Source organism: Emydura macquarii, unplaced genomic scaffold, assembly GCF_026122565.2.
Source record: "Emydura macquarii macquarii isolate MOO-44397 ecotype Brisbane River unplaced genomic scaffold, CSIRO-AGI_Emac_v2 contig_1477, whole genome shotgun sequence".
Lineage (NCBI taxonomy): Eukaryota > Metazoa > Chordata > Testudines > Chelidae > Emydura > Emydura macquarii.
Window position 1 is genome coordinate 25,308,329 of NW_027131614.1, and position 15,036 is coordinate 25,323,364.

Here is a 15,036-nt window from a genome sequence, read left to right on the forward strand (position 1 = left end):
CCTAACATACCAAGGTTTTATTTATTCTTTCAGAAGATTCATGTATTTTCTACTTGAAATTTCCTGTGCCTGGATTTTCCCCCTTTCGACTATCTAATGGTTGGGAAAGCTGTGAATTGTACAAAGGAAAATGGGTTTAAGAGATTATAAACAAAAGTAAGAGAAAAATTATCCACCTAATTCAAACTGGCACATCCTAGAAAAAGTCTCAGTATTTACTCATGTTGTCTTTTAGATTCATTGCATGGGGAGAGAAGCTCTGCATTTTGTATGAGCTCACTTGGCACACCACTTTTAATGCTCATTTCATCAACTGCCTCCTGGAGCTGTGCTTAGAAATGATGGGCTTTCCAAGGTATCTCCAGAGGGACAAGTCCACTGGCTGGGAGAACATGCCCATTAGTGACGTGCAAGAATGTCATGTGAGGAACCCCATTTCAGTTATTCTGCAGCAGCAGAGCAGATAAGAAGAGGGCCCAGGTGCTTGCAAGCATCTGCAAAGTAAGCTGACTGAAGTTATTTCTATAGCCTGTCATGATTATATGCAAATCCCATAGGAGGCAACTGACTAAATGAAACAGTGCTACGCCTAATTAGGCATGTGTTATGGGCATAGGGAAAAGAGAACTTCCATTCTTGATGACCTGATGTATATTTCCTGCTATCAGTGCTACTTTGTAGATTGTAAGAGCTACATTTTAATAATTCATCACTTAAGGAATACCCGCATTGAAGTTAAGTGTGTTTGTTTGCATATTTTATGGGCACACCTCAGGATATATGTCCACACAAGATTTTTTTATCTATAGTCGATTACCTGTTACCTTCAGGTACTTTTAGTAGGCTAATGCAAATGTTCCCCACATGGTAGTCCCAGTTTGTTGGCTGAGGAGCATCCACACGAGCCTTTAAAAATGTGTGAAGTACCTCAAATAACTGGCGATCAATTAACTCCAGATAAAAAAGTCTAGTGCAGACATATCCTTTGCTTTGAAATTTTATCCTCATGATTTAATAATAGACAGAAATGAATGAACAAGGATCAAATTCTGTTCTCATTTATACCAGAAGAAATCGGGAATTCCTCAAAACCAAAGCAGAATTTGATGCTAAATATTCTGGAGAGCGGTTTCCTCGAAAAATTGAGGGTCATGTAAAATTCAGATGGGGTAAACAGAAACGGGGCCAGAGATATGTTGTTAAGTGTGGAGATCAAATACAACATAGAGCAGAAAATTACTGCAAGGGATGTTAGATGCCTTCCACAGATCTGCAAAACTCCAACATTTTTGTATGTTATACGACCCCAACTGTCCTAAAGCCATAATTGTTCCAAATTCTGAAGTCAATTGGTTACATCCTCAGCTGGTATAAATCATTGCAACTCCACTGTCTACCTTGCAGTTCTGCTGATTTATACTACTTAAGGGTCCCGCCCAATATCTTTTTCAATGTACAGGAATTTGGAATGTTGCCAAAATTGCACAGGAATTAAAGGAAAACCTTACTCTTACCCTTAATTGATGAGCATTAATCTGAACACATGCAAAGCATTACTGACAAATAGATTTAATGTTACCTGATTACTATGACACTATATATTAAAACAGGGAAGATATCTCAGTTGGCAGAAGCCAGTATTGGTGCCTTAAAGGACAGCCAGTGTCAGGAAATGTAAACTAGGCTATTATGTTTTTAATCTGTGCTGCAAAATTAAATAGAGTTAATCTGCTAGATCTAGCTCAATTACTGGATTTTTTAAAAATAAAAATGAACTTGATTTGTCAGCTGAAGAGTAGATTATTATTCTAAACATATTTACAAGAGATTTGAGGAGCTACGTGACTAGTATATTCTGTGATATGTGTATTTTGATCACATTCGGTTGTTATTTCTGAAACTCATGCTGAATGTCACCTGCCCAGCAGCAGAAGGAATTCTTTATGCTACCACATTAGGTATCTAGAGTAATTACGGAGGCAAATCAGTCATAAGAAGAAAACATTTCTGTTTCCAACTAGTTTATCTTAAGATCATATTGCAAATGTAATTATTTGCAAAACAAAGGTTTATTTTAGGGCAAAAGAAGCTAAAAGATTAAAACCATACAGCAACAAAGATGCCTCTGCACAGTTTCATCCAATGATTTCCTTCAGATATCAGGTGGCTTTCTAATGGTGCCAGCAACATGTTATTGCATGAAGGAAATCTGCACAGAACTCATCTCTTGTCGTGTGCCCTCTAAAATGTACTCTACATGGGGATGAAAAGTTAATATGAAAATTTTAACTCAAGAGGAAGCATTTACACCCGATTCTCTGTATACAGGACTAGTTTTAAATTATTCTGATCTGATGCTCAGTCTGGCTCTCACTCTATGCTCTTCAGGGTTGGTACATTCACATTGTGAGGGTGTTTATACTGAAGCTGACCTTCTGTGACAATCTGGTCAACTGTCCTTGTAGCTGAAACAGCCAAGAGTTTCTCTGCCGCTGAGGCAAAAATGACCAATGAAACCATTGCAAAAGGGCCATTCTATTCCTGGCTCTCACACTATAGGAGGCTCCATGGTTCTAAGGGGGCCTGAGGATCTGGCCCAACAGGTGTTCTTTTTTTTTTGTAGAAGTATTTGTTCTGATATAGCATCATTTTTTCCCTATATGATTGTGATAAGGTGTTATTTATACAGCACTATTGTGGCAAGACATGGTCCGTGTTCCAAAGTACTTACAACCTAAGTCCCTGATCCTGCAAACACTTACACACATGCTTAATTTTATGCATGAGTAGTAAATGGGACTATTCACATGTGAAATTTTAAGCACATACTTAATTGTTTTCCCAGTGATGGCCTATACTGAATTTAAATTAAATGGAAACAAAATTACACTGCTCATTTTTTTAAAAAATGAACAATGATGGGACAGAATTATTTTTTGTATTTTCCCTTATCTAGACAAATCAGGAATTCTTCATGGCATTACCACAATACACCTACCTCAGGAGTCGGAGCTCTGCAAGGAGAGTGGGGTTCTGTTGTGCCTTCTCCGGTGTAGGTTGAGATGCCTGCTCATGTTCAAGCCGCAGCCGCTGGATCTCCTGTAATATTTCTCTTGGGGGAGGATAGTAAGTAAAAGACTAAAAGTCAGTGTATTTCCATAGAACCAGCCTATCCCCACTCAATATTAGAAAAAGAAGGACTGTATATAGCTCTAAACCAATAAGGATACTGTGACTAGGCTCCAAACACCAGAACATCTCCGCTTTAGTGAAACAGTCATCACTGGAACAGGCTTGCTTATGTTTGTTATAGTCATAGAAAGAGTGCATTTCTGCAAGACCTTCATAAATCAAACCATAAACCTAAAGCCTGAATTTAAGATGCTCTATGTGGAAAGCAGAGACATAGATCCTAAAAAATTCCTTATCCACTCGCACATGTGAATATTCTAGGCTCCACATGAAATTAATAAAAACTAGAATAATATCCGTCCTGCCTTCTACATCAATCAGACACACATCGTTTGCACTTTTAAAAATTCTTTTAATTTAACTATGGATCTGAGAAAGAGCAGTTTTTCAGGGGAAAGTACATTTAATAGGGTTTACTATAACTGAATCAATATATAGGAGTGCAAACAGAGTGATGCTGCAGAGCTTTGCTGAAGAGGGGTGAAGTTTATTGATGTTAGTGACAGTCTCTCTCTTCATTACACTTTGGTGGGCATCAGACACTCAGAAAGCATACTTGAACTATGACAGACAAATTAACACTAGAGCTGGTGGAATTATACTACAGTGACAGAAGGTATCACAGAAGTTTGTCATAGAAAGGCATCTCTTTTTGGCCAGTCTTTATCTACCCAACAGATAAAGCAGAGAACATAGAACAAAGTTCTATATGACAACATAAGTTATTGTTCATTGATAGTGGGTCTGACACATAGGGCCAGATGGTGTAGATCAGTGTAGCGCCAGTAAAATCAATGACACTAAGCTGATTTACTCCAATTGGGCATCTGGCCCCTAATGCCAAAGACTTCCCATTGCCTGTCTCCCAATTTCAGCTACGTCTGTATCAAAAGCCTAATTATCTGTTCATCTTTTTACACTCACGGTTTCTTTTATTTATCACACACAGATTGTGTTCTGGAGAGCTGTAATTTCCATCTCTATAAATAGAAACAGGGCACCAAAGATTTTTTTGTTTTTGGAATCAGAATGGGATTTTTATTTTTAACCCTCTGCAAAGCTAATGGCAAACAGTAAAAATATTCCGAACTACACCACAGCATGTAGCAAGGTACTTTTAAAAACACAGGCTGATTATGTAATGCCTTAAGAGAGGCTCACCACAATTTTGACACACGTACATTGATACTGGCTATCTAGGCAACCTGTCTCCCATCCTGATAAATAGATAGAGCTAGATCTAGAGAAAGCACGTACACAAAAGCAAGTGAGAAGAAATGTTAGAAATAAATGTACATTATGTGATATTAAACAAAGGCAGGCATTTTTTGGAGACTCTTACCGGTTCTTGTTTTCAAGTTCTGCAATCAGCTGTCTCTGTTGCTTATTTGCATCAATGGTGAAAGAGATATCTGAGGCACCTCTCTGCTGCCCCTGCTGCCCCTGCTGCTGCTGCTGCAAAAGAGTTTGGCTGCATTATTAAAAACGTCCATGCACTCATCCTCACCTTAAAGTGTGATCAAGGCTTGTTCAATGAAATCTGCTTGCATGTCAGACTTGTCAGCCCAGATCCTCAAAGGTATTTAAGCGCCTAATGAGACTTAAGAGACTAAATGCCTTTGAGGATCTGGACCCTCTACACTAAAACAAAAAAAATAAATCAATACATTAAATTAAAAAACAAGTATCCATATTACAGCATGTGCCACCAATGATGCAACTGTACCACGTCGTAACAACAGTGTAAGCACTAATCTAGATAAGGCCTGAGTGTTTACCACCATGTCATTCTAATTTGCTCCAAGGAGATTTCCAGGAAACACTGGTGAAAATGCCTAACCCTACCTGTAGCAGTAGGTTAGCACTGGTGAACCTGCCCTATTGCTGGCAGTTGCTGTAATATGCTCCTAATTATCATGCTATAGACAAGACAATTGAGACTTGCAATATGAGAAAAAAGGAATTTCCACTGAAACAACAACCAAGAAAAAAATACATCCCGCTTTGCTTCCCCAAAAAAGGAAAAGACACTTGCTTTCCACTTGTCCCAAGAACATTGACTCCCTTTAAAGCCCAGAAGATTTCTCCATGTTAAAGCCTCATTCATCATCCACTTTTCATTCAGGCAGCAGTTCAGTGCATGGTGCGGGTGACTGACTCTCTGCTATACCTTCTCTACTGATGCTTTCAGAAGAGCTGTTCCACAACGTTTAATGTACAACAGAAACATTTTCCAATCAGGAGATTTCAAACCATTCTCTTTAGAACTAGTCACTTATTTCACTACAGCTTTGTTGGGGTACTCCCTTTGTCGTATTTGGCAGCAATAACCAAAAGTCACTATGTTTATTAAAAACGGAGTATTTCAACATTTTATACATGATGATGTGCTGCAGGGTTTAATACAGCCACTGAAAGTATCCTAATGAACAAAGACATCCAAGTAATTGTTTTTCCTCCATGAAGTACAGATAAGGGTTTAAAAATTGATCACCTGAGTCATTTCAGCTACTGAAAATGGGACTCTCTCTCACTTTAAGGATGATCTGAAGTATAACTTTGGCACATGGGGCCTGATCTTGAGCATCTGCTCTACAGTGCTCGGGACCCTGTAGGCTTAAGCCCGCAAAAAGGAAATACTGTATATTCCTCTTCTTGCAAGACTCCATTCCACATAACATGTAGGGGAAACACATTTCTGGTTTTTTTACTTACTTAACTTAAAAACTTTATTTTTTGTTACCTGTATATTTTCTCACTAATATTCTACCTGTCAAGGAAAACAGCAGCAAATCCAAAAAGGAGAGCTAATAAATGCACTGATATATTGTACAATTGAGACAGGAATAACTTGGCCCTTTAGTCCTGCATGAACAGTCTTACCAATATTCTTGGCTGCCTGAAAAACACGTCTACCTTAGGTTTTTTATCTTCCAGTTGGCTGCTAAGTTGAGCTTCAGAATTTGCAGTTGCCACATTTGTTCTGAGAGTTCCTGTTCACAGAAGGCCTTTTTTTATGTCTCCTTTGTAGTATATATTTAAAAGACAGAAAAATGTGGTATATTGGTGGGGAGGAGAAAATTTAGCGAATCCATCCAAACCAAACCTGTTTCTTGTTTGTTTAAATACTGTGTCTCTGCAAGGATTCATAGCACTAAGATGCCATGATGAAAGGTGCTGCAAAGAAAACTCAAATGACAAATACAGATGACATTTCAGTCTTCAGGAAGGGCTTTCCATCCAGACACATCATTAGCACGGCATTTTGGTTACATAAAGAATTACCATCCTTCAGCGATAAGATGAATCAACCACAGGTGAGAGGTTGCCTTAAATTTGAATCGAGCTGCATTCTGAATCTGGCAGTAACTGACTGTCAGGCAATGGATAGTGAGATGATTAGACTGTGTGCATTCCTTCCTGCCCCCGCTCCTTGCATGTTGTGAAGTCTTAAATGACAGATGGCTAAATATCCTGGGCCAAATTCATTTTCACAGCAGCTCAACTGCCTTCACCTGCTTTGAATTTGGCTGGCTGTTTTTAACATGAACAATCTTGCCTGATTTGGCCCTTTCAGCTGATCTCACAGTGTATATCTCAGAGTGAAAATATGCTTCCTGACGTTCTGTACCAAGTTGTACAGAATGTACTTTCATTTGCACTTCTTGGTTCTATCAAATGTGCTGAGATGGAAAAGAAAAGTAGCTAGGTTGACCTTATTTATGCCATTTAAGATTTCATATACTTTAGTTAGGCTCCTGCTTCAATGTCTTTTAATTCTGAATATAGTAAGTTTTTAGCCTGTCATCCCCTTCTATCCTGAAATGAAAATGAGAGGCAAGGCTAATGCAATGGGTCATAATAGTCACCCTGTCCAAATCATTAATTAAAAGACTCAGAATTTAGGGTTCCAGTGGCTATGGTATTTTAGCTAAGGAATGAAATAGATTCACCAGCTCATCTTTAAAGTAAATTGTTAACCTATAACCAATGCTAATCTAGGCAATATTTTCCCATTCAGTTTGAGTTCAGGAGTCCCAATTGTCTTCCAGTTTTTGGATTTGGAGATGTTAGAATAATGGTGGATGAGGGCAGCAGTCAGTTTCCTTAGTTTGAATTGTTTAGTCATCACTAGGTTAATATATACACTTTACATTGTTTAAGCTAGCTGCAAGAAAGCATTTTTGGTTTTTATTACTTAATAATATCATCCAATAAAAACAAAAGGAAAAATAATCTGTGAACCATCACTGATGTCAGATGTACATTTTCTGATCATGACAAGGCCTTGCACTTTAGAAACAAGAAAAAGGAAACTTTTACCTTCCCCCTATAAAAACCACTTACTGATGCAGTAGTCTCTGCTGCCAGTCTCGCTGCATACCTAGCGATCAGTCTGTGCTCTTCATCTAGACGGCTTGCATTGTCAAGCACGCTGCTCAGAGTTAGGGTGGGGGAAACAGAGAGAGGCATCAGTGTTTAGAAAGCACAGTAAGTCACATTGTCATAATGTCCAGAATTTCCCATTCCAGAATTTACAACAAAAATACCCAGAACTATGTTAAAATATGCGTTTGGCTTCTAACAAAAGCTGAAGAAATGACAATGAAGGCTGCCCTTCATTAATAACCTACCCTGCTTTGCCCCAAGGTACTTCCAAGAGGTGAGAGGGCTCAGTTCACCCTGGGTTATGCCGGCTGCTGCATGTGTAACCCAGGCTTCTCTTGGCAGAAAGTCTGGATGAAGTGAGTCATGGTGGCACAAGGGGCTCAAACCACCCCATTGAGAGGGAGAGTAGATATACAGCTGACAAGCATCCTCCCAGGTCAGTGTCTCTGGCTGAGGAAGAAGTGACAGGCCCCCAGAGCAATTCCTCTAGCATGACTACCATTGAGGCTAACCAACAAATGAAAGCTTCCTTCCGTAGGTGGAACTGCCAAAATTCTCTAAATTCCAAAGGGGCGAATCCCTCCTGTGGCCCAGAAGCCCCTGCTGATGCAAGAGGGTAAAATCTGCAGACCCTAGTGAAGCCCAGAGGCACTGATCAGTGTGTGATTTTTATATATTAACTGTTGAATCATCTAGAAACACAGCAGGTTTCAGCCTCATCACTCCGTGGCTTGGTACTTGGATGAAAATTTTCAGATCATCACGTAATGACACGCCATTGCCCCACAACTTCTATTGACTTTAAAATTAATAAAATCCTGCCATCCCTTACAACTATATCAGCCACTACATTTTCTAAGAGTTTATTTTTGTTCCTCATTCAGAATTTTAACAAACATTTGTTATTAGGAAAAAGTATAAAAAGCTCACTGCTTATATGCTAGAATCACTTTAAAATATCTCAACTGTTTACATTTCTTATTCTAGGAATATCAAAGGCAAATCAGATCATTTACCATATAGGCTAATCACTTGACAAATGTCATTATTTTAAATGGAAGCCATGTTTAGTCAAAATTTAAAAGCTGAAAACCTTTGAATTTTCTAAATAGTTACAACTTTAAAAAGAGCCAAGCCGAACAAAACCACTTAAAAGGAAGAAAGATGAAAATAATGACTTGATCCTAAATAACATCTTCAGAAGCCAAGTTTCAGCTCACAGAGTATTGTTTTTAATTATATTCAAGAGAAAAGAAATAGTAGCTCATTATTGTAGGTGTGATGTAAGAGTGTTCTGCTTTAGGGTGCTTTAGAAATTGGAGAGATTCCTGCTGGAGAGATTCCTATATCCCACGGTAATTCAAGGAGCCACAAAGTTCATCTTTTGGTTGCGGGTCTAATGTTTGACGGATTCCACTGGGAGTTAAAAACTATGCTTGAAGGATGTGTGGTGGCTTGGATTCACTGGTTGGGAGGCTAGAGCCAGAAGCCATATTGAATTGTTTTGACTTGCTGAGGTAATGGTAAGAGAGAAAAGGAAACAGTAGGACATCTTAAATAGTCTTTGTCTTATCCTCAGAATACCTGTGAGACTAACCGAGTGAAGGCTAGAAATTCACCACATTTCACCAAAATTGATGAAGCCGTTAACCAGAGATGGGTGCTGGGTGAACTAAGCCTTGCTGGCTGATTGTTCATTAGACTTCTGATAATAATAAGAGTAGAAAAGGACTAGTGATCATTTTAGTTAAGGAAAAATTATGTTTAATTTATTTCACTGTATATACAAAAGATTTATTTCTACTCTCACTTACACCACTGATTGCAATGTACTCTTGATTTACACTTGTGTGAAACAAGAACCAAGTTCAAGTGATTTTCCCTTTTCATTGATTGTGTGATTGAATAAATTCCCAGTTTACAAGCAGCGATATTTCTTCTACACACTTAATCTACAGTACTACTATATTACGCAAGCAAAAAATAAACAAACACCCCTCCGCCCCCCAGGGAAATAACTTTCAGCCCCATGAAATTACACAAACCACTAAAAGGGATTAATTTTGTGAAAGCATAATTAATTTTCAATGTTTTCCAACAAGGCATCATATTATAACAACTGTAACAAAAGTGGGTATTCCAGCTTCAGTTGTCATTTGTACAGCAATTTACAACCATATTAAAATCCTGAAAAATCACAGCTTATGATGTGGATTGTTGACAGAGTATCATAAATCTGCAGTGTTAAATGATTAATTGAAATAGTAATTCTACAAATTAATAAAGTCACTTCAACTGTCTGGTTCTTACAATTATCTCATTTTATATTAAATGTCTTGGCATGCATTTGCACATAGATGCATACAGTATGATACATATTGTAGCAGTGTGTGAATTGTGGGCTAGCAATGCCACAAGTTATTTGCTTTGGAATTTAAGAAGAAATATAATGACCAAGATATATTATATTCTGAAATGTGTGTTGTATGTGATCAATATGTTTAATCTGGACATACAAGATTTTACGCTGCAGAGTTATGATGTGACACGATTCATAATGTTATATACTTTATTTCCACAACTTTATGAATAAAGATGGAGAGCAATATTAAGGCATACTCACAAATTATGTGAATACGAATAGAATTTGGGATATTCACAAAGTTGAATAAGGTATCCCTTTGAGAAATCTCATGATTTCAATATTTCAGATGTAAAGTGTTTATATGAATGGCTGATGATCCTCCAATATTTAGAAGGTTAAACAGTCATTCCAACACTTAATTTCTTTATCAACAATCATTTATTTAAAGACTTTGCAATAACCTGCAGGCTACTGGTCTTACATCATTCTTCTTGTGATATGGACTGAAGTGCCAGTGTGTTGCTGGTACAATGGCACTACATAAAACCCATATATTTTTGATAAAAGGATTCATGTGGCCATGTTTAGCCAGTGTATTGCTTCTGAAATCTAATGGATGGACTTGCACCCTCAGTTTTGGTAAAGTATGGAGTTGGGGTGGGGAAAATTAGACTGTCAGGCCTTTTACCTGAACTTTCAAATTGCAGCTTTCCTCCCTTTTTCAAAGATAACTTTTGTATGAATATTATTGGCAAATGCTGATGCCCCCTCCCACCCCCCCAGTTTTCTTTGCAAAAGGTTGTTGTGTTGTTATCCTATTCTTTACTTCTGTGACTTGTTCCAAGAACAAAATTATATGGAAAATCAACTTAAAATTGTATTGTCAAAGTACTCACAGAACCACCAGAGTTGGTGGTTAGAAATCCATGCTGTTGATAAATCATCTCATCTCATCTTCCTACGTCTTAAGTTTTTGTTGGCTTTTCATTTCTGTGATAAGGCTGCTACATTCAAGGAAATGGTCTCATCCTCAAAGGAAATCTGCACAACCAGGGCCAGCGTTAGGGGGTAGCATGTAGGGCAGTTGCCCGGGGTCCCCACACCACAGAGAGCTTCCTGCGGTGGGGCTCGGGCTTCGGCTTCAGAACTGTTGCAGAAATCCAATGTATGTGCAGGTAAGGGCAGCGGGATGGGGGCCCATGCCTTAGTTTCTGCCCTGGGTCCCAGGGAATCTAATGCTGGCCCTGTGTACAACACTTTCAAAAGACGAGTCTGGGAGCTTAAATTCATAGCTTTGCTAGGCACTAAAAATCCTGGACTGAATAGAGACACTGGATTTATGGCTTAGTACAACAATTTGTAACTCACTAACAATCCCCCCTTATGTCATTCCGGGGGTGAAAAAACACCCCCTGAGCGACATAACTTTTGCCTGCATAAGCATTCATGTGGACAACGCTATGTCGGTGGCAGATGCTCTGCTGCTGACATAGCTACTGTTGCTCAATGAGCTGATTTTATTATGTTGATAGGAGAGTTTTGCCAACGTAAGTGTTAGTGTAGACAAGGCCTTAGTTTCCCAGGCCTGAAGAGCCTTGTGTAAACTAGAAAGCTTGTCTCTCTCACCAACAGAAGTTGGTCCAAGAAAAGTTATTACCTCACCCAGCTTGTCTCTCTAACCTGGGACTGACATGGCTACAACAACATTGCATATAACGTTCAAAGAAACGATTTCCTACAGCAAGGACAGCATTATTCTGCTCAACAAGCCCATATTCATATGTTTACAAATCCATTACAAACAAATGGCTGCTGTTTCTCTATCCCGTGGGCTGGCTGCCACAGGTGTAGCAGGCTCCTCCCGACACCTCATTATCTTGGGGTTCCACTAGACTAAGGCCCCTAGCTTCTGCTGCAGGTCTTTCATGGGGAGATACTGAATCCAACCAATTGTTAATAATCTAAAGGAGTCTAATTTGTTCTGGTCTTATCAAAAGAACAGAGCATGACCATGGTGTATTAAGGCTGATCCCTCACTTCCACTATCATCCCCTGTTCCTTTTACTTGAGTTGGACACTACTCTCTGGCATCAGGTAATGGCTCAAATTAACTATTTTTTTCATAAGGTTTCTTTTCTACTAAAGCAACGTCTCTTAAGACAGTTAAAGGAGGTCACTCTGGGTGCAGTTTCTTCAGCCTAGAGATGGGGAACTGAAGTATTTGCCACACCATGAACATTGTGGGACTTCCTGTTGTCAGTTTGATCAAAATTGTGCAATAGCTTAAAGTGAGATGAGCATCAGCTTGCCCCGCAATGTCATTAACCAGTAGGTGAAATGGGCTTCTCATATGCTTGTTGTTATGTAATTATTGGTTACAAATGACCCCAGAATGCCAAACCTCACAAACTGTTTTGCATTAGGGGTATCAAATAAGAGGGCTTCATGAAATATTCATATTATACAGAACTTACGTTTTCATTTAAAAAACATAAAAGGGTAAGTTTAGTCATCACATCTGTAGGGATAAGTCTTCCAAATGTGAAATAACCAAATATCTAATTCTAGCCACAAAATGCATCTTCTTAGTATTGTTTCTACTGCCATATATTCTAAGCAGTATCAGACACTGTAAACTAAGAGTTATCTTCTGATTTTTTTTTAAGGTTTATAATGTTTTTTAAATTTTAAATCACCAAGATTTTATTAGCTGAACACTGGTGAGAGTACTGTGCACACGTAGTATCTTATAAAATAATGTGGAATATATTTAACCTTCTCAAGTCTGCAACAGCACAGAAATATAAATCAACGTAGTTCTATACAATACATCCAGGTATCTTTAGGAACCATGGGAAACCACTTTCTATCAGTTGAATATCCCTTCCTATTTACATTTTTATTTTTTGTCTAAATTACTAAAATAATGTGATGTGTCTAACTTAAATGAACAAAACCCAGAAATTTCAGAGTTAAAGGGGCATGTATAAATAGCTTAGTGGTTTAGGAACAACGATTTTAGGAAATCTAAAATGAATCAAACATTTTCAAGAAATAAATGATAATGTTTTACATATTTTGAAACTGTATTGTATTTTAAAACTGCAGTAACCAGAAAACATTGATAGGGGGTGCTTTGGACATGTTAGTTTATAATAAATAGGTTGTCTCCTTGTTTACATAGTCCTCTGAAATACTGAAGACTGAGACATCACAGCATTAAACTAGCCCATGAGAAACAGAAAGTGAACCTGATGAGACTGGGGGCTGTAGTTTCAGTGTCCAAACTATAGAAAATGAAATGTAATAAGTAAACATACACGGTGAAAAGTAATTTTAAAAATAAAATTTATTTCCTATGCATGTAAGGAGCATTTTGAAAAAAATATATTGGGGCTGATCTTTAGCTGATATAGATCAGTGTGTTCTACTGACTTCGCTAGAACACAGATTTACACCTATTGAGGATCTAGGCCTTTAGGGTTTTTTGGTTTTTTTTGGATGGTGTCCCTTTAAGGCTATCAATGCATTCTTATTTTATTTTCTTGTGACTATTATATATGCATTTTAGAAAGCGAGGGGTCAGTTATTTGTTACCAAACATGCTGCAATTACCTGGGTATGAGATGAGTTCCAGGTGAAGTTCCAGCCCTTATCATTAATTTTGTTCCTGATTTGGGTTCATGTTAGACTTCCAGTAGTACCTGAATATATGCAAGAGCCTCAAAGCTATTTGAAACTATGTGGTATATGGTAGCTGAGCTACCATAAAATGGTTAATTGTAATTGTATCTGTCCTGAAAGCAGATTTCACTTAGCAGCTTCATGATAATAAATTTTAGTTACTTATCATGGAGTATAGGGCTCATCTGAGGATATGCCAGTATCAAAAGTGGTCTACCCTTACAGAAACACACAGAGGATTCTTAATGTTTGCTCTTCTTATCTTTGTCCAGGTGTAACTATTCTTTTCCTCTCTGTTCTTCACTTGGTAGCAGAGAAGAATGTAAAAGACTATGAAAGGGCATTGTTCACTGCATAGCTAAGTCTACTCTCTTGAAGCTAATTTTCTGTGTCAAAGTCAAGTTGGCAGCTCATGTAAATGACGGATGCTTTTTTTAATCAAGGATGCTAGGACTGCAACCTTTAAATGTCAGTAATCAGATGTTTTGTACTACAGTCTGCCTCAATTATTTGCACAATCAAGGACGATCATTCATTCCCCATCTACCCTTCAGAAACATTAAAGGGATGCACTATGACACAATTTTTATCTTGTCTTTGCTGCACTTGTGTATACAACCTTAAATGTATTTACATGAACTTGCCACTATAATAGGAAGAAATTTTACTGATATCAGGTACAATTAGGAGGATAAAGGACAAAAGCCAGCAGGGAACACTGACTGAGTGCTCTGGCTGGTGTTCTCTTCGGACGTCTAAATGCATCATGAATGTGACACATTCAAGCTTCAGTAGCCTAGGGAAGGAGTCACTCTGAACACACTTCCATCCAGCCTCCTTTCAGTCTTATTTGGCAGCTGCTAAGCAAACATTACAAAACATTCTTGCTTGTTGAAATATTCAGACAGAAATGAAATTCCACAGGATACTAGCATTTGAAAGGCTTGTTATCCAATCTTCTCATTCCAAACACATTCAATTTGGTGTTTGGTACAGCAACAATGGCGTGTAGTGAATTCAAACTGGACTCAGAGTCCAGGAGCAGAGTCTGGACTGCACTAAGCATTTGGGCAGATTCTTTCTTCCAATATACATCAATAACTACCATTGGCTTCAGTAGTAGTGACACACAAGTCTGAAAGCAGAATTAGACACTGCGATTTTAGAGAGCTGCTGCACTCACTCTCCAAAGGGAAGCTGCTCACTGTCTTTATATTTATTAATAGGGTATTGGCACAACCCTTCCTAGTGGATTATCTGAAGTGACATGCTACAATGTCATTAGGAAAATCTGGAAATATGAACAAAACTAAAGATGGTGGGCATAATTTTGTAAGAAATACTATGCATCGTATTTCTGACATATTTTACAAAATGGAGGTTACTTACCTGTAACTGGAGGTTCT

General features: G+C 38.2%; 1 protein-coding gene across 1 annotated transcript in view; it reads right to left on the reverse strand.

Moving 5' to 3' along the window:
• Positions 1 to 15,036, reverse strand: part of DTNA (dystrobrevin alpha) — a 307,279-nt gene that overhangs the window by 32,623 nt on the left and 259,620 nt on the right. Inside the window, exons 14-16 of the mRNA XM_067553817.1 lie at positions 7,540 to 7,627; positions 4,535 to 4,647; positions 2,999 to 3,112 (exon numbers count right to left, since the gene is read on the reverse strand). Coding sequence (XP_067409918.1) covers positions 2,999 to 3,112; positions 4,535 to 4,647; positions 7,540 to 7,627 — 315 coding nt within the window. The remainder of the gene's footprint in view (positions 1 to 2,998; positions 3,113 to 4,534; positions 4,648 to 7,539; positions 7,628 to 15,036) is intronic.